General features: G+C 40.9%; 1 protein-coding gene across 7 annotated transcripts in view; it reads left to right on the plus strand.

Moving 5' to 3' along the window:
• Positions 1-23294, plus strand: part of BABAM2 (BRISC and BRCA1 A complex member 2) — a 450161-nt gene that overhangs the window by 336825 nt on the left and 90042 nt on the right. For all 7 annotated transcript variants that reach the window (XM_074395641.1, XM_003941529.4, XM_003941528.4 and 4 more), the window contains 3 exons: positions 12114-12213; positions 16180-16250; positions 19153-19235. In XM_074395641.1, coding sequence (XP_074251742.1) covers positions 12114-12213; positions 16180-16250; positions 19153-19235 — 254 coding nt within the window. The remainder of the gene's footprint in view (positions 1-12113; positions 12214-16179; positions 16251-19152; positions 19236-23294) is intronic.

The following is a 23294-nucleotide window of genomic DNA, read 5'->3' on the forward strand; positions in this document are numbered from 1 at the left end:
TCAGCTTCCCAAAGTGCTGGGATTGCAGGCATGAGCCACCGTGCCCAGCACTTTTCCTACTTTCAGCATCTGTCAAATATTCCTATAATCCTAGTTCCAGAGTCAGCAAACTAAAACCTCCTCGCCAAATCCAGTCCACAGCTAGGAATGACTTTTACATTTTTTACATGGTTAGAAAAATACTTAAATAATGATGTTTTGTGACACGTAAAAATGCCATGAAACTGGAATTTTAGTTTCCATAAACAAAATTTTGTTGGAACACAGCCATGCTCATTCACGTACATATCATCTGTGGCTGCTTTTGCACTTCCACAAGAGAGCTTAGTAGTTGCAATACAGGCATTATGGACGCAAAGATGACAATATTTACTACCTGGCCTTTTATCGAAAAAGTTTGCCAATCCCTTTCCAAGACCCTTAAACCTTAGTTTTCTATAATGACTATTTTCATAAAGATATATACGTTTATTGGCTTTTAATGTCCATTTAGAAATTTGACTTCCATATCTTTTCCTATATTCGTTGGACTTTCATACTACAAATATTTATTAAGTGCCTAATATACTTGGCATTGTTCTTTGCAAGAATAATGAAATTATAAAAGTGACCAAAACAGATGCAGATCCTCATTCTGGAGGAGCTTTTATTCTAGTGAGAACTCATGTGGGGGGAGATGATGAATGAATACATGTAGAATGTCTTATGCCACAGAGAAAAATAAAACACAGAAGACCAAGTATCAGAGGTAGAAGAGGGTTATGTTAAATAGATGGTTCAGGAAGCCTCACTGAGAAGTTGACATTTCAGCAAGACCTGAAGCAGGTGAGGAAGCCCACCCCGCAGATGACTGGGAAGAGAGTTCCAAGCAGAAGGAACAGCAGGAGAACTGGGCCAGTGCCCTGAGGTAGAAATCACCCCAGCTTATCCAGGGAGGTTTTAATCCCAGTAAGAAGTTCTGGTAGGTTCTTAGCCCTGCTGTCAGCTCGTGCCTCTTAGGCCAACCAGGACAATTGATTATGGGGTGTGAGAGAAAGGAGTCAATGATGACTGAGGTTTTTGGTCTGGGAACCAAGAGATAGAAGCTGCCATTTTTTGAGATGAGAGGGATATGGGAGCAATAGGTTTTGGGGGCAGGTTTGCTTGTGGGCGGGTTAAGTTTGAGGTGCATTTTTAACAACCAGTGGCAGTGGGGAGAGGGCAGTGGGCTATGCAAGTCCTGAGTTCCAAAAAGGTCTGAGCCAGAGAGATACATTTAGAATTTGTTAGGGTAAAGGAGAAATTTCAACAGTGAACCTGGCTGAGAGTCAATCTCAAAGCCCAAAGCCCAGATTTTTTTTTTTTTTAATCTCTAGGCCATCTCTCACCTTACGACTAAACAGAACTTTCATTTTTTTGACCTCACATTTTCTTTCCTTTTCAGTTCCCCATTGGCATTGCATCAGGATCTACCCCTGTTCTTCTTGCTTCCTCTTTAGGTAGCTACACCTGACCAGTAGGCACCCTGGGCAGCCTGAAATAATGAAATATATCTTTCTCGCTGGGCCAAAAGCTGCTCAGTGTGGTCCAGGACCAATGGTCTGCCATCCACATTGAGATCCTAGCCTTGGATCCATTGCCCTGCCTTGTTAAGTAGTGTCTCTGTCTTCCTTGCTTCCAGCCTCAGTTTTGATTTGACTGCTTCCTTGCCTTGCCTTCTGTTTACCTGAATATAACCATGCTTCATTTTATCCTTGTACACATCTAGCAGAAACCCACCTTAGGTTGTTATCATAAATGACTTATCTCCCATACTAGACCTTAAGAGCAGATCTGTGTTTTCTTTACCTTCCTGTTGTCCACAGTGCCCTTAAAGTAGTCAGTCAGAGATGGGAGGCTCATTTGCATTGACCACACCCCTTCCCATTCCAGCCCTAGTTGTGCATCATTGCGTGAGGTCTAGAGCAGTACTTTTTCAAACTGCGATGTGGCGACCACCTGCGTCCCCTAAGGAACAAGTGGACATGCACATTCCCAGGTCTCACCTCTCACCTGCTGCTGAATGAATCTAGTAAATTGCCTTCTTTGGGGTGGGATCTGGGTATCTTGAGTTTTTAACAAGCCCCCCGCCCCAGATTATTCTTAGGCAAACATGAAACTTCCAGGTACAAAGATTACAATTCCAGTTCTACTGTTTCCAGCTTGGACAAATCATCCATCTCAAGCCTCAGTTTTTTTTTTCTTCTCTCTACAATGAGTATGTTGACACTTGCTACCTACTTTGTAAAGCTGTTGTAACAACTCAAGCAAAGAGCTCTTTGGAAACCTGTGCTAATCTCACCCTCTGATATCTTTTCATTTTTGTATGCAAGTCAGGCTTTAGCTACCTACAGATTGGCTCCTTGAACACAGAGACCAGTGATGTGTGCATGAAGTTACCTCGTGCTGTTTATGTGCCTGGGCTTTTAGTAAATACCAGTTAACAGAAATCAGGTAGCTACTCTTCTGTGTCCTGGAAAGGCAGAAGGTTTTTTCTTATTTTCTACATCTTTATTTGACCGTCATTAAAACCTGCTTACAGTAAGAAAGAAGGAGTTAGAAACATGTTTGTAGGTTTAATCTAGGATAACTGTTGTATGCACTGATGTTTTTTCCCCAGGGAAAATGTTTTAAAGGTAATTTATGGGAAAAGTAACCCATACCTATTTAAGAGCAGTAAAGCCATTCACTGGAGTTTCAGAGTTGTACCTTTATAATAAACTCATAGTAAATTCATTCCTGACCACTGATTTTTAAAAATAGTTTCACTTCTTAAAGAAACTGCAATAGAACCAGGCATTGTGGCTCACGCCCATAATCCCAGCACTTTGGGAGGCTAAGGCAGAAGGATCACCTGAGATCAGTCAGGAGTTCGAAACTAGCCTGGCCAACATGGTGAAACCCTGTCTTGACTAAAAATACAAAATTAGCCATGTGTGGTGGTATATGCCTAATCCCAACTACTCAAGGAGGCTGAGGCAGGAGAATCGCTTGAACCCAGGAAATGGAGGTTGCGGTGAGCCGAGATTATGCCATTGCACTCCAGCCTAGGCAACAAGAGCAAAACTCCATTAAAAAAAAAGAAGAAGAAAAAAGGGAAAAAAAAAAGAAAGAAAGAAACTGTAATGGAATCAATGGCAGGTAGTAGGCCTGGAATCAAGATGCAACAAGAGGAAAAAACCTTTTCTTCCTCTTACCCTTGTGGTGTCTTGAGTGACCGGGCATCATTAGAAGTAGTTCATACCAACTCTTAGTAGAACAACATCTGCTAAGTCCATTTTTGCTTTGGGGGGCTTACTTAAAATGCTTTTCCATATGCTAACAAAATCCTGATGGTGGACATCTGTTAAGATTACTGCCCTCTTAAAGGCTTGTTTGAGACGTTAACAAACTTACAAAACACATTTCTGAACAAAGACTTCGTTAGTGTTCATGCCGTTAGATGTATTCTGTATGCAATTACAATAGTCTCATCTTTTGCATTTTTTAAATGTAAAATACTTTGCTTGCATTCCACCTTCTTTCTACTGGAAAGTGTCTACCAAGTCCTCTGGCCCTGAACTAATGACTTCCGTTCAGGTACCAAAATAAGTTTAATAAATATTCCTGGAAACACCCTTAAGGACTTGGATCAGCCCAGGCATCTGCTGAAACACCCAAGACACATGTGGAACCAGATGTCAAGTATGCAGATAAGGACACAGAAGTCACAAAAGTGCCAACCAGAGACCTAAGAGTGGGGTGGATTTAGGTGAGAGAGACCTGGGGTTCGATGCCTCTTTGTCATTCACCACCCATATGACCCTAGAGAGGTTCTTTAGCTTCTCCGAAGTTCCCGTGCTCTCATCTGTAAGATGGAATAACACTTCTGTCATAGGTTGATATGAAGAATAGATGATACCGTAGAGGAAAAGCACTTGATATAGGACATGATGCATTAGTACTTAGTAGATGGAGTTATTCACTACTCTGTTCTGTGGAGAATTCATTTACCAACCAAATTCCTCTTAATGCCTTTTAAACTCTTTTCATTTGTACTGTACCTAGTCAGAGAACAGATGATCAAAATTATCCATATAGTAGTATGCCTTCATATTTTTTTAGACGGTGTCTCGCTCTGTCACTCAGCCTGGAGTGCAGTGGTGCCATCTCAGCTCACTAGAACCTCTGCCCCCCAGGTTCCAGCAATTCTCCCGCCTCAGCCTCCCAAGTAGCTGAGACTACAGAGGTCACCACCACACCTGGCTAGTTTTTGTATTTTTAATAGAGATGGGGTTTCACCATGTTGGCCCCACTGGTCTTGAACTCCTGACCTCAAGTGGTCCACTTGCCCTGGCCTCCCAAAGTGCTAGGATTCCAGGCGTGAGCCACTGTGCCCGGCCCATATTTTTAATTACTCTATTTAATAATGCTGTATTTTATTTAAAGTTATTTAAATTTAACTTAGCAATATCAACTTTTTTAGACTTTGCTCCAAGGAGGAGTGTTTTCTGAGTGCTTAATCTAGTTGTCATTGTCTCAGGACCTTTCCATTTTTATATATCCCTTTAAAAGTAAGAGACAAAAAGTGGTATACGATACTCTCACAGAGACCTTACTTATGCTATAAAGTGTGTTTAGTAGAAATGTTAGATTAGTCACAAATGTAATATGGTCAGACCTGCATCGATGCTTCCACGAGCCTCTGATTCAATGTGAATATATAGATTTTCTTCCACTCATATACTTAACTCATGTTTCTGATCTCCTGTCTTTTATTTTCTTGTCCTCTTGTACTCATTGAAATTTTTTCCTTATGGAATTACACCCTGATTTTGTGTAACTGAAGGATTGACACTCTTGAGAGGCTCAAAGTTGAATCAGTAAAATGAGTTGAAAGCTAACAACAACTCTAGAAAATGCTTTGCTAGAAAAAAAATTTAGCTAGAAAACAAAACAAGGCCAGGTGCAGTGGCTCACACCTGTAATCCCAGCACTTTGGGAGGCCAAGGCAGCAGATCGCTTGAACCCAGGAGTTTGAGACCAGCCCAGACAACATGGTGAAACTCCTTTCCTACTGAAAATACAAAAAAAAAAAAAAAAAAAAAAGCCAGGCATGGTGGTGCACATCTGTGATCCCAGCTACTCGGGAGGCTGAGGTGGGAGGATCACCTGAGCCTGGGAAGTTGAGGCTGCAGTGAGCCATGATCACACCACTGCACAGACAACAGAGCAAGACCCTGTCTCGAAAAAGAAGAAGTAGAGGTGGAGGAAGAGGAGGAAGCAGCAGCCTCTCCTTAGTTTAATATTTATGTTCTTCTGGGTTTTCAGAACTATGAATGATTTTTCTTTACTCCCACCAGGTTACCTTGTTGTGACTTGTGATATCTTTAAGATGATAAAAAGTGAGATGACAAGGTGATTAATTTTATGGATAAATGTTTTATAGATAATTTTAATCACGTATTCTACTATTTCAGTATATTAGTAGGGATTAGATGTTTTAAAATTCTATTTTATCTTTCCATGAAAGAATTCCTAATGACAAAGGACATAGACTTTGGGACCAGAAAGACCTGGGTTCAAGCCCACCTCTGCCACTTACTTGCTAGGTTATCTTGGATAAGATACTTAGACTCTTAGAACATCAGTTTTCTCATCTGTAAATGGGGCTAATTAGGTCTACTTGGCAGGGTCATTGTGAGGTTTAGAGTTATGAAGTGCCCAGTAGAGTGTCTGGCAAAAGTGGGTACTCAGTAAATAACAGTGAGTTGTTTCATGGTGATGGCTCTCCTGGAAAGCCACCAGGAAACATCTGGTATTACAGAGTGTCCCAGATTCTTGAGGTCCCTGGCATTCCTCTACTTTGGAGGGACTTGCCATTGGTACCCTAGTCATGTGTTCAGAATGGGAAACTCAAGTCCTTAGATATAGTTAGGCTTACAGTTAGTGTTTGGGGAACTGGATTGAAGGCAGCACATGTTGCCTTAGGATTTCTTAACTTGGAGGCTACAGGCTGTTTGTTTCTATCATCCTGGAAGTTCCCTTTCCATGCTTTGACTTCCAACAGCCCCCTGAATCATATTGTGGAGGAGGCAGCCAGGTCAACTTCCTCTCCCTGAGAACCCAATTCAGGGGCAAAAGCAGGATGCTAAAGCTGACCCAAGTGTCTCTGACAATACTTTGTCATGACCCTTGGACAGAGACTTTTAGGGTGAAGTCTCTCCTGGAGTGCTTGGTGCTATTTTTGTGTTGATGTAACTCTAACTGGTACTCTAACCATTCTAATGCTTTGAGAGAGATGTCTTTTTTTTTTTTTTAGAGACAGAGTCTCACTCAGTCACCCAGGCTGGAGTGCAGTGGTGCAATCATGGCATATTGCAACCTCCAACTCCTGGCCTCAAGTGATCCTCTTGCCTCAGGCTCCTGAGTAGCTGGGACTATAGGCACATACCATCATGCCTGGCTAATTTTTAATTTTTTTAGAGATGGGATCTCACTATGTTGTCCAGGCTGGTCTCAAACTTCATACCTGGAGCAGTCATCTTGCCTTAGCCTCCCAGAGTTCTGGGATTACAGGTGGAAGCCACTGTGCCTGGCCAGGTCTTTTTGAGAGTGATGCTGTCCCACTACACTGATGAGAAAGTTGAGTAGAATCAGAGAAAGAAAACTTGACGGAAGCAAGAATTATGATTGAGAATCACTGACCCTTCTAGTTTTCTCCAGTCACAATTATGTTTTGCTCATTTTATTTGACCAGTAAGGTAAAAGCCCACGTGGGAGGAAAGAGAGTTGCTGTTTCATAATGAGTCAAAATCAAAACCCCATTGTCCCAAGTCAAGCTTTCAGACAGGCTCCATGCATTTTTCTGTGTCAAAATAAAAACAATTCCTTTATGCTGTCATGCTGCAGCCAAGTTAAGTCTTCAATATCGTCATGCATTGCTTAATGGCCAGGACACGTTCTGAGAAATGTGTCGTTAGGCAGTATTGTCATTGTGCAAACATCATAGAATGTACCAACCCAAACCTAGATAATATAGCCTACTAAACACCTGGGCTCTCTGGCAAAGCTTATTGCTCCTAGGCTACAAACCTATACAGCATGTTACTGTACTGAATACTATAGGCAGTTGTAACGCAGTGGTAAGTATCTGTGTATCTAAACATATCTAGCCGGGCGCAGTGGCTCAAGCCTGTAATCCCAGCACTTTGGGAGGCCGAGACGGGTGGATCACGAGGTCGAGAGATCGAGACCAGCCTGGTCAACATGGTGAAACCCCGTCTCTACTAAAAATACAAAAAACTAGCTGGGCGTGGTGGCGCGTGCCTGTAATCCCAGCTACTTAGGAGGCTGAGGCAGTAGAATTGCCTGAGCCAAGGAGACGGAGGTTGCGGTGAGCCGAGATCGCGCCATTGCACTCCAGCCTGGGTAACAAGAGCGAAACTCCGTCTCAAAAAAAAAAAAAAAAAAAAAAAAATCTAAACATAGGAGAGGTACAGTAAACATATGGCATTGTAATCTTATGGGACCACTCTCGTATATGGGGTCCATCATTAACTGAAATGTTGTATGTGGCTCATGACTGTGTGAGAGACGAAATGATTTGCAGACAGAGCAAAGGTCACTCAGGGCTCTATTAGTTTCATTTGCATGGATTAATTAATGAGGATTAATTAATACATTCAGTATAGATAGTTCTTACCTTTGAGTTTTAGAGCCAGTAAGACTGATGTGGAAATGCTTTTCTGGTTTCATTTTGGTCTATTTAATTACCTTCACCATTAGAAAGGTTTTTAAAACTCTGGCCTCGTCCTTCCAGTTATATCCACAGATTCAGCTTCAGTTCTGTTTCATGTTTTATTTTATTCCGTGAAGAGGTAGAAAGTGCTTTCTCATCAGAACAGCCGTTTTCAGCCTTTTCTCCTCCCGAGTTAAGCCTGAGCCCCTGCCGCACCAGTTTACCTCTCACTGTACTTCCTCACCACACTGCTCTGCAGCTCAGAAGTATCAACACTCCGTGGTCCCTTTCATCTCCTCATAATTCTTCCCCCGCCACTTAGTGGGTTAGTCAGGCCCTGCCTTCTCTTCAGCCAGCCCTGCAGTCCTGGGAATCTCTGCACAGGGTGAGTGTCCTGTTATACATTTTTTTTTTTTTTTTTTTAACGACCATTCTGGTCAAGACTCCCGTTTTAGTTTTCATGAAACCAAAAGTTTAAGAATTCAGAATCGTGGTCATCCCCATTGCCATAATCATTTTGCTGCTTAAAACAGGAGGAAAATACAGCATTCAATGCCTGTAGTTCCAGTTACTCAGGAGGCTGAGGCAGGAGGATCACTTCAGCTCAGAGGAGTTGGAGACCAGACTTGGCAGCACAATGAGATATTGTCTCAAATCTGTTTCCTCTCCTTTCTGGGCCGACTGCATATGCCCTTCTCCTTTATAGGAATGGCTCCATGACTGAGTTCCAGACAAAGGGATTTGAATCCTTTGCTTGCTCTCCCATGATTTGCCAGCCATATGGAGAAGAGGCACTGGAGGGTTCTGAGGTCCTAGAACAGCACTGCTATACTTTCAGCTCCTTTCTTCTAATACCGCAGTTATAGTACTGTGTCAGCTCTAACTGAGTCCTATATTTTTTGATTCATGAATATTAAAGAATTAGAGATCACAAGACCTTACCACCATCTTGCACTCTGTAAAAACATAATGACTCTTTTATTTCATGGCACTTGAAGTTTATTCAGCATGATCAGGGCAGCATTCAGGCTATAGCAAGCCTGTTAAATATTTACCGATGAGGCGTATATTTATACATGAATCAGCAGCACTTATCAGTGTGTGACACTGGGTGTAGATTTTGTAACTTACAAGCTAAGAAACTACTGAGTTAAATACAGGGTGAAATGACATCCTTTAAAAAATAAACTCTCAGTTAAAACTATTTTTCATAGTACCTGAAGTGCTTTACACCTCTTGAGGCTTGCCCTGGGCAGCCAACTAAGTCATTCAGAATTAGAACTGCCAGAGTGGCTGGTCCAAATTTGAGATCAAATGAATCTGATTGTTTGATGGTTGGTGTGGGAGAGTACTGAGATATGAACAAAATTAAGAGGAGTGCCCGCCTTGCTGCTGTGTGGTAAACTGTGAAGGGAGATGAGCCGTACATCACAAGTGTCTACTTAGGTGACGGTCTGGCGCCTTCATCATACTAGCATGCTGGCCTGGCTCACTGATAGCCAGACCCACTGTTTCTTCCCATCCCTGTAGTCTTTTGTGATTGAAATCCCCCTCCTTTTAGGGAAGTCACCTATTTCAGCAGAAACAGCCTGATCTCATGGCAAACCTGTGTTCAGATCTTGGTTTTACCTCTGTCTAGTTGTGTGAACCTAGGCGTATTTTCTGTTCTCTGAGCCTCAATTTTTTTCACATGTAAAATTACAATGATACTTCTTACCTCTTTGAACTGTGGAAAACATTAAATTAGATAATGTGGCAAAGCACCTAGCAATACATGTTAGCTCTTGGTAGTGACAGAAGCCGGGTGTGGAAACATGGGCCTGGCAGTGAACAGCTAGTCTTTGGATCTTTTCACACCTCTGCTTCTCTCCATCATTCCAGGTAACTTTTGTCTAATGGCTGTATTTCAGAATCACACAATCCAAGCAGAGAGAGGCAGAGAGTTTAGAGGATTATTCAGACTGTTTTCCTTCCCTGTATATAATTTAATGACTGATTCAAGACTTCTCTTGTAATATTTTATATAAGTCAAAGCCTATTACTGTCAGCTTCAGGGAATCATCCAAATTATTTTCTTTTTTGAAATTTTATTATGCCAAGGATTGTTCCAAGTGAGCTATGAATAGCTTACATCTTGCCATTGTCTATGTACAGGTATTCCACCAGTAGCTACAGGATATAAATATTGTATTTATTTTTCTTGTACTATGGAGTTTTTTTTCTTCATCATTTTTCTATCTTAATGAGATCATTAGAGCCTTCTGATTAGATATGTGCCTTCTGTGTAATTCGTACATACAAAAACAGAAGATAGCCTTTCTCTCGCTTATAGGAAGTCACAGAAATTTTCCTAGCCATCTTCAGAATTTAGGCTAAATCTAGTGCAATGCCTACTCTAAGAGTAGCAAAAAGAAATGATGGTCTTGTTAATTCTGTGCAGTTGCGGCATGCAGATGATTCATTAATGTCATACTTAGTCAAACACTGTCTTATAATTTTCTCAGTTGTCAGAGTTGTGCTTCTAGGTAACATCGGAGTAGAAAAAGTCAGTATTTCCACTCCACATTGACTTCCTTGTGTCACTTGAGATTTTGTTCATTTAGATTTTTTATTTCCATGAGCAAACACAAAATTTATTTTACCAGGAAAATTAATTTCAGAAAGCTGTGGTCAACAGGAAGACAGGATGGATTTGGAGTCCTTTTAGTAGTGTTTTATACATATATATGCACATTCACACACATAATCCCTGTATCGCAAACCCTAGACTGAATCAGACTGCCTGAAATTCTTTGTTTGTTTGTTTGTTTGTTTGTTTGTTTGTTTGTTTTGAGACAGGGTCTCACTCTATCGCCCAACCAGCCCAGGGCGCAGAGGCCCGATCTCAGCTCACTGGAACCTCTGCCTACAGGCTCAAATGATCCTCCCACCTCAGTTTCCCAAGTAGCTAGGGCTACAGGTGTGCACCACCCTGCCTGGCTAATTTTTAAATGTTTTGTATAGACAAAGTCTCCCCATATTGCCCAGGCTGGTCTTGAACTCCTAGACTCAAGTGATTCGCCCACTTCAGCCTCCCAAAGTGCTGGGATTATAGTCGTGAGCCACTGCACCCAGCTACCCAGAACTCTTTAGAAATTATTTTCTAGGCAGTTATTGTCACACCTTTTTCTTCCACTTAAAACCTTGTAACTGTGGAGTCTTGGACAATAATCCAGTATTATAAATAACTAATCACACCAATAAGAAGTAATCACAGCATTAAGGGATTTCAGGGATTTTTAAAAATATCCCATCATATTACAGAGAGACTTTAGGGCTTATAGAAATATATGCATTAAAATAAAATTAAGAAAAGAAAAACTAAAGCAAAAGGAAAGTGAGTACAGGAAAGAAGATGAAGTCAAGATTAAGGGCAGTAAATGAGATGTATGCTTTAAAGTTCTGAACAGTTTTTTTAATATTTGTATGCTGGTTAATTTAAACTGAAAAAAAGAATTTATTTTTATTTTTATTTTTTTAAAGACTGAGTCTCGCTCTATCACCCAGGCTGGAGTGCAGTGGCGTGATCTTGGCTCACTGCAAATTCTGCCTCCTGGGTTCAAGCGATTCTCCTGCCTTAGCCTCCTGAGTAGCTGGGATTATAAGTGCCCATCACCACACACCCAGCTAATTTTTGTATTTTTAGTAGAGATGAGGTTTTATCATGTTAAATAGGCTGGTCTCAAACTCCTGACCTCAAGTGATCCTTCTGCTTCAGCCTTCTAAAGTGCTGGTATTACAGGCATGAGCCACCGCACCCAGCCTGAGAAAAGGAATTTCTGAAAGTTCTGGAAACTGTTTCTGAATCAACATTGTATCTTAGTGCTTGGATCAATGATTATTGACTGTACCTTCTTGTTTAGACTGCACCTTCTTGTATACCTTTTGGAATACAAGGTAATGGCCGATAAGCTGTAGAACCAGTCTCTTTAGTACTCTGCTACAGTGTTGCATCAATTCATTTTAGTTCAGTTACAGTGTTTAATGAATAACTTATCTGTGCCCAGCAATGAATTAGGCATAGTGAAGAGTATAAAAGTGTATGTTTCAATAATACCTACAGCCCATTAATGTTGGTAAGACATTTGCCCATGTCAATCAAAATTTTCTAATTTGTGCTGTTGTGTGGTATCAGTGATATATAATGCAAACATGCTAATTTAATAAAATGAATTAAAATACAGAAATGTGATCATAAATTGAAGCCCACATACCCATCATCATTAACCTGGGCAGTTGGTGGCCAGATTCCAATGAGAGAAGTCTGCTTGGGGGTATCATTTCCAAGGTTGCTTGAGCCCTAAGAGAAGTGTCCATTGTACTCTTGTCCTTTCAGTGCACTTGGAGGCTCCTCAGCTCTTCATATCCCAGCCTTTCCAGGAGGAGGATGTCTCATTGATTATGTTCCTCAAGTATGCCACCTGCTCACCAACAAGGTAAAAGCAAGTCTCCGACTCGTCCCTCTTGTGAGATTCCTTCCTCCAGTTCACCATGTACCCAGAATCATTGTGCATGCTCCATCCTTCTTAGACCGTCTGCTCAGTTTCAGTCTCTATCTGACACCTGCCCTTCCTACTATGAATTACACTTCATCCGTTTCTCTCCCTATTTCTTTGTCCTCCTTCTTCCTTTTCTAGGGAGTCTGACCTCCTGTTCCAGTCTTACCTTAATCTCTTAACTTTATGCCTGAGATTCAAGTCCCCTCTTTCTTGAATTTCGTTTACCCTAAGTTTTTGTCAGATCTTGCATCTTCTTAAACTTTAAAACTTTGGAACCCCATTGCTTCCCAATTATCCAGTACATGCATGTGTGTGTGCATGTGTTTGCCACTAGTTGATACCAGAGTCATTGTTTAAAACTGCCTTCATCTCTCTCTGTGTTTCTTACCTCACTTTTTAATAGTCACTTTGATTCTTCCTGTCATAGCTGGGAGCAGTTCACTAGAGTCCTGCGCCTAGGGGCAAGATTCCCAAGTCAACTGGTATTTTGTTTGTTTGAGACAGGGTCTCACTCTGTCTCCCAAGTGGGAGTGCAGTGGCGCAATCTCGGCTCACTGCAACCTCCACCTCCCAGGTTCAAGCTATGCTTCTGCCGCAGCCTCTTGAGTAGCTGGGATTACAGGCTCCCACTACCACACCTGGCTAATGTTTTGTATTTTTGTAGAGACAAAGTTTCACCATGTTGGCCAGACTGCTCTCGAACCCCTAACTTCAGGTGATCCACCGGCCTCAGCCCCCAAAGTGCTGGGATTACAGGCGTGAGCCACCATGCCCAGCCAGTCAGCTGGTCTTGCACTGAGTCAGATGGCCTAAGGCTTCTCTTAGCCACATAAAGGAGCCATTACATTAGCAAGTAGCTGAGCCTACTCTAATGGTTATTGTCAGACATTTCCAAAAAGTGTAAGAATATATTTGTTAATGTCCAGCCTGTATATTTAGCTGAAAACTAGCGATACTCATGCACAAGCAACACTGACTCTCTTTCTTCTCCCACGTGGACTGTGATTCAGTTTGTTTAAGTGCCAGAGTGCAATTTTCTTTGCTCTTGTTGACTTGTTCACATTGGCTTGGAAAATAGATCTTTTGTCTCTTTCACTCAAAAGATAGCTCATTTCTATATAGAAAATAGTTTAAAAGTACAATAATATTTCAAAAGCTTCAGTATTAGTTTTCAAATGTCAGAGAAACTAAAATCTGGCAACTCTGCAGTTTGTGGGCCTGGCACAGACTCCAGGCTTTAACACTCAGGCAGGGGTTGCTTCTCATCAGACCAAATTCCCCCAGCCTCTGCCCCGCTGCAAAACTGATCAGAGGCCAGAATTCTTATTTACATTCTGGGGCTTTGCACTGCCTTCAAATCTGTGTCCCAGAATTATGGAGAAAAATGCAAATTTGGCCTTCCAAAACAGAGAAGAAAAGCCTTTTTAAAGCTCTCCAATTGATATTAATTTCTAGTCATACATTTTCCTCAAAAAAATTATAATACCGTTTTCCCAGAAACATAAGAATCAGTCAATTTTTCTTATCTGGTTTCCTTTCATTAATTTTACTTGTCTTTTGAAATTGGTATTCTTCTGTTTGCCACAAATGAGGACAGTATGGGCTGCTTTTAGAAACAATCTCTTCAAATGAATTTCCATAATTATATTGGAATCTATCTTTATAGCCAGTTTTGTTGTGGGTTTCTGTTAAAATGGTTTTCTGTTTTTAAAATCAAGTATACAGAACTGTTTTCATCCCTTTTTAAACAAAGCCACTTAAGCAAACTTATCATCTGTTTTTCTTTTCCCAAAATAACATTTCTGATCCTGCATTAAGCCTGCAAAGTAAGCACTGTTTTTATAAATTGACATAAACCCCTACTATATAAATAGAATTGTTTTACATTTAAAGGGTACAACATGGCTATCAGTACCAATTGTGTCAAGGTTATTTCAAGCACTTTATCTTGAGCTTTTGTTAGCTATGAAAACTCAGTGTGGCTATAGCCAATATAAACAATTTTGGGGGTCTCTCCTTCCCACTGTTTCTTCTAGCCATCATGAGAACATTATAAGAAATGTGTTTTCATGTTAGAAGCCAGTGGGTAAATGACTAACTTTCAGATGCCTAGCTTAATGAGTTCGCAATTTTTTTTTTTAATAGAAACTGTCATTTGGTGATAATGAGGCATATAAAAAGGCAAGGCAAAATAAAATCTCCTATTGTAATACTCCTCATTCTGAATATTAGAATTCTAAAAAGAAAGAAGCATTATTCTGTTTTTTGTTTTTTTTTTTTAAATAGGAGCTCAAGGTAACCAAATAACCCAATTTGATGAGAGAAAGCTCTTGAGAGATTGTCAGCTGATATATGCAAAAGGAATGATGGGATTCAAAAGTCATTATTTTGCAATCCATAATGAAATCATTGATTCAGACAAGGATCTCCAATAAATATGAAAACCATTAGGTGAAAGGTTGATGGGAAACTAGGTCCTTCCATGCTTCAGGAGGTATGTCCGTAGACTATCCACTGTGGCAGAGGGAGCATCCCCTTTCAGTGGAGTGGTCTGGCTGTCATCACCTTAGCCAAGTGATCAAGCCCAGTATTGTCTAGGAAGTTTTCTTGCCAAAAATGTTCAACCTGGAACTAATCACCCTTTAGCTCTAATTTCTAATTTATAGGAAATACAGAGAGTAAAAGAAAAAGGAAGAAAACAGAATTGAGATGTTCTACAAGACTATTAGCCCAGTTTCTTTTCTTTTTTCTCTTTTTTTTAAAGAGATAGGTCTTGCTCTTTTAAAGAGATGAGGTCACCCAGACTGGAGCGCAGTGGTGCCATCTAAGCTCAATGCAGCCTTGAACTCCTGGGCTCAAGTGTTCCTCCTGCCTCAGCCTCCTAAGTAGCTGGGGCACTAGGTGCATATCACCACACCCAGCTAATTTCTTTTATGTTTTGTAGAGATGAGGTCTGGCTGTGTTGCTGAGACTGGTCTTGAATTCCTAGCCTGAAGCAATTCTGCCTCAGACTCCCAAAGTACTATCAGACATAGCCCAATTTATTTGAAAAGTCAGTGTCATATTATGTGCATGCAGGCACACACATACTCACACTCAAGGAGGTACTATTATTCTAGATTTAGAAACTTAAAAGGCATTAAAAACAAATGGCTGATCCTTAATTGTACACTGCTTTTTAAAAAACATTTTGGACCAGGTGCAGTGGCTCGCACCTGTAATCCCAGCACTTTGAGAGGCCAAGTCGGGCTGATCACCTGAAGTCAGGAGTTTGAGACTAGCCTGCCCAGCATGGGGAAATCTTGTCTCTATTAAAAATACAAAAATTAGCAGGGCGTGGTGGCAGGCTTCTATAATCCCAGCTACTTGGGAGGCTGAGGCAGGAGAATTGCTTGAACCCAGGAGGTGGAGGTTGCAGTGAGCCAAGATCACGCCATTGCACTCCAGCCTGGGCAGCAAGAGCAAGACTCCATCTCAAAAAGAAATTGTTTTCAAAGTAAACAATAAAAATTAAAACATTTTGGGGACAATTAGGAAATTTTGAAAATGGACAGGGTACTAAATTAATTCAGAGACTGATTGCTAAGTTTTTTGAGTATAATAATGGTATTGTGGTTATGTAGAAGAAAGTCTTATTTTTTAGAGATATATACTGAAATATTTAGGGGTGAACTGTCATGATGTCTCTCATTTCCTTTGAAATGTTGATTGATAAGTTGATAGGAGGATGGATGGCTGGAGGAAGTAAGTAGGCACAGTAGTCATAGTTGTTGAATGTAAGTAGTGGGAATACGGGTGTTCACTTTACTATTCTTTCTGCCTCTCTGAATCCTTGAAATTTTTTATAATAAAGCCTTTTTAAAGCTTCCCACTCCACTTCTCAGCTTTGGTTTTCTATTCCAGGTGCAGTACGTGATTCAAGGGTATCACAAAAGAAGAGAGTATATTGCTGCTTTCCTCAGTCACTTTGGCACGTAAGTTCTGCCCTGTTTAAATGGTACACCGGTGATGCGCTCACTTGCTGATAACCTCAACATGGAGGCTTGATTAAGAAAATAGCACTTAGTTTTTACACATGATATCTTTTTAATGCCACTTTGATCCTTTTTGGTATGCCCTTTTTACCAAAGCTCCCAGGACCCCCTTCTTTTTTGTATTCTTTGGCAAATGGCAGAATCAAATACCTTCCCTAGAGCAGCAGCGAGGACAGCCCTGAACACAACAGTAGTAATGGCGGTAACAGTCACTTGTAGAACTCCCTACAATTTACACAGCACTCTCACCTCCATGCCCTCACAGTGGCCACGGGGTGAACCAGGTGGGCATCACTGACACATTCTGTTGAAGAATGTGTCATTCTTCAGAAATTGCAGTAAGTTCAGTAGCCCAATGGAAGTCACACCCCTAGAAGAAGTGGAGCCAGGGCAGGAATCCCATTTCACCAGGACTCAGGTCTCCTGACAGGACTCCATTTGCCAACAGTGCCACACAGATTTGGGGAGGAAATCCAGCATTTCATATAAAAGCAGTGACTCATACTTGAGGGTAGGAGTTGAAAGCAGGCCCCAAGATGGGCGAGGGAAGCCGGCTCCCCCATCCCTGTGCCTTTGCCCTTTCCTTCTGTGCTGCCCTGCAACCCTGTTTCCTTAAATAAATTAGAGGCCTGATCAGGCGTCTCCTTCGGCTTGGCTCAGTGGAAGAGGGAATGTATTTTCCTTATGCTCTTTAGAAGGTAGAACATTCTACCCATTGTGGGTAACTAGGCACTAAGGGTTTAAACAGTCTGGTGATAGCCCACCTTATTCCACAGAAGGCTTATAAATATATACGTATATCTAGTAATATAAAATTAAAATTTTAAATAAGTAAAGAAATTAGGAAAAAAGGAAATTAGGAATAGGGAAGAGAAGATGAAACCAAAAAAAAAAAGGATTTGTCACCCTCTGGGATATAATTTTCAAACTGTGGCACAATTATAAGAAAATTTCTGACTCCTCAAACCAATTTTAAGACATTTTTTTCATTCCCATAAAGGAATTTTTCATTTCTCCAAAATAGAAGGGTCAGTACCCAAACACTATGACTGTTTCTCACCCGAGTCTTTAATACTTAAGATTTGGTTCAACTTTATTTGTGAACATTTTGAGAAAGTACTTTTGATACAAACAGTGGTTAGTAAGTAATACCGCTGGTCTTCTTCTTTCTCAGTAAGATCTTTGGTATATATAATTGAACATGAAGAAGCTAGCACAGTGACCTCCGAAATGGAGTACACACCCCAGGAGTTACACAGTTCACTCTATTGGAATACAAGATAACTATGAAAATTACGTTTACATTTGCTTTCAAATCTCATTCTTTTTTAGTGTACTCTTTTTTGTATATGTTTTATTATGCATGCAGTATAGTAATATACTTAAAAAGATTACATACTTATCTTTGCCTATGGGATGCAGGACCTAAAATGTTTCACTATTAGCACTCTAACATTATTGGGCTGATCAGAAATTCATAGAGAGGCCGAGCACAGTGGCTTACACCTGTAATCCCAGCACTTTGGGAGGCCGAGGAAGGCGGATCGCCTGAGGTTAGGAGTTTGAGACCAGCCTGGCCAATATGGCGAAACCCTGTTTCTACAAAAAAATACAGAAATTAGCTGGGCATGGTGACAGGTGCCTATAATCTGAGCTACTCAGAAGGCTAAAGCAGGAGAATTGCCTGAACCTGGGAGGCAGAGGTTGCGGTAAGCCAAGATCATGCCACTGCACTCCAGCCTGGGCAACAGAGTGAGACTGTCTCAAAAAAAAAATAATAATAATAAATTCAATAAATCAATAAATTCATAGAGAGAAATATCAACTAATGTCTAGAATTGTTGACTCAGGATCTGAATGGCATACCAACCATTTTGTAGCAGATCACTTAGCCTTCAGCATCTTAGTTCTTTTACCTTTACAAGGGTGTAACTGTTCCTTCCAACTTAAACTGGGCTGGCATCAATATCAATGGCCTGATTGGCCTGGTCTGGTCAGGGATAAGGCATCTCTAAGGACATCAGAGTCTTCCTTGTATGGATGAGAAAGAAAATTTGATCTGTCCTTGGTGTGGTTAGTATTGTCACATATGGCAACATCCCCCAGGTGCTCAGCTCTTAAGGGAAATGGATGAGGTGAACCTACAGAATTCCACCTGGCACCTTTGGTGATCATGTTCTCTTTTGACACAGGACATGTGCATCTCCCCTCCTCATCCCAGCATCCACCCATCTAATGTTGCTACTTTGCCTTGAGCCCAGTGGGGAGGACAGGGGGCGGGGGGACACAAGTGAAAGGATTCCACATACTTTGAAAGAAAAGTAATATGTAATACTAGATTTAGTAATAGTGTCATCACGTATTGCTGTCTAGTGCCCAGTGAAAGTCAGACTTAATCACTGTACACGTAGTATGCTGACATTTGGCATTATAGTGTCATTGTTGACTTGGTTTATTAATATGTCTTTTTACTCATAATTAATATAATAACTAACATTTGTATAGTATTTTATGATTCATCTTACTTGTTTTTCACAATCCTGTAATGAATTTTGCAAATATTTTCATACTCGTTTTGCAGGTAAGGAAACTGAGGCTGCAAAGGTTAAGTGATTTGCCTGAGGTCATAGTAGATAGTCAATGGCAAAGCTGTGACCTAAACCTAGATACTGTCATTTCAAACCCCAGTCCCTTCCTGCATTAATCTCACTTGCCTTAAATCCATCTTAGAGTCAATAACCCTGACTTCATGAAAATATTCTTTACTTGGTTTCATCGCTTTTATACCTTATTTTTATGAGGGTTCTTTTTTTGTTTGTGTGTGTATGTTTTTATTACTTAGAGGTGTCGTGGAATATGATGCAGAAGGCTTTACAAAACTCACTCTGCTGCTGATGTGGAAAGATTTTTGTTTTCTTGTACACAGTGAGTATACTTTTGCTGTCAGCATGTCAGCATACATTTTTAAATGTCCTAAACCACATGTAATAATCAGTACAAGAACCTTTTGTAACCTGTCTTGGTTCCTTTTACTGTGGTGTATGTATATTTATTGTGTGATCTTAAAGAGAAAGTATCTCTAGACCAGTGGTTCTCAACCACTGGAGTGATTTGGCACCTCAGGGGACGTTTGGCAATGTCTAGAAACATTTTTGATTGTTACGACTGAGGGGGTGGGGGTTTGCTACTGGCATCTAATGGGTAGAGGTCAGCGATGCAGCTAAACATCCTGCAATGCATGGGACAGCCCCTCACACACACATACACACACACACACACACACACACACACACACACACACACAATTATTGAACCCAAAATGTCAGTATTGCCAATCTAGAGAAACCCTGCCCTAAGCAGATTTCTGTGTCAGATTATCTTTTCAGTATCAGGCCTCAAGACTTTTAGGATTATTGGAGACATACCTCCTGTGATCATTTGGTTATCATCCCTATGAAATGAAAAGTCTAAAACTTTGATGAAATGTAATCATAACTTAAAGATGGGGCAATGTTTTAATGCATCCGCAACATCATTTCCTGACGTTCTTCTGCATAGTAGGCATGTTTAATGGTTGTCATCACATATTAATCAGTCAGTCTATAAACATTGACCCAGCTTTCTCTTGATAGATAGAGTATTTTTATTTCCTGATTATGTAAGAACCAGTGACCCATGGAGTCAGGTTCAAGTTGTAAGTCAACTGAGACCTTCACTCTGTAGTAATTTGGTATGTACAATGTTCGGTCTTCAGACCAAGACAAAGGAGCTGTCTTTCCCAGCTTGAGTTAGAGAAAAGCAGTGGGTTTGAATTGACTTCACTCAAACCCACTGCTTTTAGAACTTACCCTGTGCCTTAATAAACTACGGCAGGAGGAATAACTTTGCTTGTATTTAACCAAGGCATCAGACAGTATAAAGATAGTGACTTTAAGGGATTTTTCTTCCACAACAGATTTACCTTCTTCATTGTGATTTGCTTCAGTTAAAATAGTTCTTAAGTTCATTTTTCTGCCTGATTTCACACCAACAGATAGTAAGGGAAGAAACCAAAAAACATCTATAGTGGCAAAAAGAAGAAAACCTCTAAGTAAAACTTTATCATTGTATAATTCATAGAGATCATTGAGCATAGGTACCGTTGTAAGGAGATGGGCCTCTCTGCCTTTAGGTGTTGCCCAACAATCACCACTTTTCAAGGTGTCATGCACCTTGTCTCCACCATAACTGACAGCGTGGGGCCAGGTAGAGGAGGAAGCCTCACAATCAAGGCCTCCTGGCAATCTCCTCTTTGCTCACTGTCTTCGATGGCCCCACTGATCTGAGCCTACCACTGATACTGCTGCCACCACTTTTGATTCTGACCTTGTGTTCCTTGCTTTGATTTGGCATTCTGAGGCTTAATTCCTTTGTGAAATCTCACTTCCTATTTGCTTTTATTCACTTCACCTTACTACATTGGTCCTAGTGATTCTTTCTCTAACCTGATGACCCAATGCCAGATCTTGATTGCTTCCTTAATTTATTAATATCTCTTGTGACTTGGGAAAGTTGTCTGGTGTGATTCCCCTAACCCAGCTCATGAGGGACCTGGCCTTATCTCAAATGATGGTGGTGATGGTCTCATGCCTCCTGAGCGGCTATGGACAATTCCATCACAGCAGGACGATTGCCAACACTAATTTAGATGAGTGCTTCAACCAGTTCCTTCATCTCAAAGTGGCATAACAGCCCAAGTCCGTTTTTCCTGAATCTTTGGTCTCCTAGCCATGGTTCTACTTTCTGTTGGTATCAGATCATAACAGAATAAGGAGGAAAATATATTTCATGGCATTGCTCAATTATAACCTGTGTTTTCCACATGCAATTCAAAGATGACTATTCTGGTGGTTGCTAGCAAGAAAAAATTGTCACTTGCAGTGATGGTCAGAGATAAAAGAACATTCACTTCCCAGCTTCTGCCAACTCCTTTGTCAGTACATTCAGTATTGTAGCTATTGCTATGGCTTTTGAAGGTCTATGCCCCACAGAGTATTTTCTCCTTGGTACTATGTGTTCAGTACTTCTTACAGCTCCTTCTCCACCTTTCTATCTTAGCTTTTCCAAATCAGACATGCAAAATTAAATCCCAAAGTCATATTTTCATTTCATTTTGAATTTACCTTCTTCAGAAACATAGAACCCCTCGGTATTCATTAGAACAGCTACCAGGGACCTTGGGAGTTGTTTCATTTACTTTTTTCAATGAAACAACTTGGCTCTTCTGGCAGATAAGACCTTGCCAGTGAATCAAAGGACTTTGATGCTGTTTCGTGCTCCATCACTAACTCACAGCCTGTCTTTAAATAAATTATTTTTACCCATTTCCTTTTTTCTTACCAAAAATACAGGACTTGCTATCTCAAAGTGAAGCTTGGTTAGATAATGTGTTTTACTTAGTGCTACAGTTAAGCATCTGACACTTACCCTTTAGAAGCATCTGCTGGCTTGGTTACAATGCCCAAGGGACCACTCATTCCTTTTTATCCTTTCCATGAAAATGGGGAGGGGACTATAAGGTGGCAGAGACTTAACAAAGAACATTGCAGTGAATTATTCTAAGATCTCAAAGGGTAAAAAGGAGGAAGGAAATGCCTGGAAATAGAGCCATTCCCCTGTGACTGCCTCTACTACTTCATGGAGGTTGAAGGCATAGCAGGACATGAAATAGCATCTCTTTTCTCCCCTTCCTCCCTATCTCCCTGGGCCCAGGAAGTTCGCTATTGAGAGGACAGCTCCTGGCAGTAATTACGCACATTTTGGATGCTTGAGGAAAGAGGCACTTTTCTTGAGACAGATAGCTCTGACCTCAGACTGTGCCAGAGTTTGCTAAAGCAAGATTGCCTTAAGGAAAAGCATTGTACAGATTCTGGGATCTCTCAGGAGGTATTACAACAACCTGGCATTCTGGCAGTTCAGGAGTGGGGGCTGTGGCCATGACTGTAGCCATGGAGCATTTCCTTCCTTTATTTCTTCCTTCCATCATTCATTTTCAGCAGGTCTCAAATCTTGGAACTGTAGCAGGATCAGAAACTTGCTCCTATCCAGAAACTATTTTTAGGAAAGTTTCCTGGCCATCATCTAAGAATTATTCATAGCAGTTGTATACCTAATCCATATTTGCCAAATTATGCTTACCTCTGGAGGTACATGTTACCTTTAAGCTAGTAGCCTTTTTCTTTTTTTGAGATGGAGTTTTGCTCTTGTTGCCCAGGCTGGAATGGTGCAGTGGCGTGATTTCAGCTCACTGCAACCTCCACATCCCAGGTTCAAGTGATTCTTCTGCCCCGGCCTCCCAAATAGCTGGGATTACAGGCATGCACCACCGTTCCTGGCTAATTTTGTACTTTTAGAAGAGCTGGGGTTTCTCTAGCGCTGGTCTCGAACTCCTGACCTCAGGTAATCTGCCCGCCTCGGGCTCCCACAGTGCTGGGATTACAGGCATGAGCCACTGCGCCCGGCCCACTAGTAGCTTTTCAGAATGCAGCATGGCAAGAGAACCAGATAGCAAGGCACAGTAACAGAACAATAAAAAAAATAAAAATAAAAATAAATCCTCCGGGAAAAAGCTACGTGCTTTTTTCACGGGTCCTAGTCAGCTGCACTGTAAGTAGACACATGAGGAGGCAGCTGTCTACAGGAGTGGAGTTGCAGCTTGGAAGGGGAGACCATTGAGTATTGAGATTTGTGACTGTATGACAAGCTGTCTTTTTCCATTACCTATACATCTTTGGTAAATGATCCTTTGAGTCATTCAGCCTAGGCTGTAGGCCTTGTCTCCCTGTTAAAATTCCTGTTAGACCCAATCTGACTATTTTTATCTCTTGTTTGGTTCTATGTCCAACTTAACTGAGTTCTGAGTTTACTAAGAACCTACTGCATGCTCATTACTATGCTAGATATTAGGGGATATAAGTACATAACTCAGAGTTGACCTTAAGATAC

The sequence above is a fragment of the Saimiri boliviensis genome, chromosome 1, assembly GCF_048565385.1.
Source record: "Saimiri boliviensis isolate mSaiBol1 chromosome 1, mSaiBol1.pri, whole genome shotgun sequence".
In the NCBI taxonomy this organism is placed as follows: domain Eukaryota; kingdom Metazoa; phylum Chordata; class Mammalia; order Primates; family Cebidae; genus Saimiri; species Saimiri boliviensis.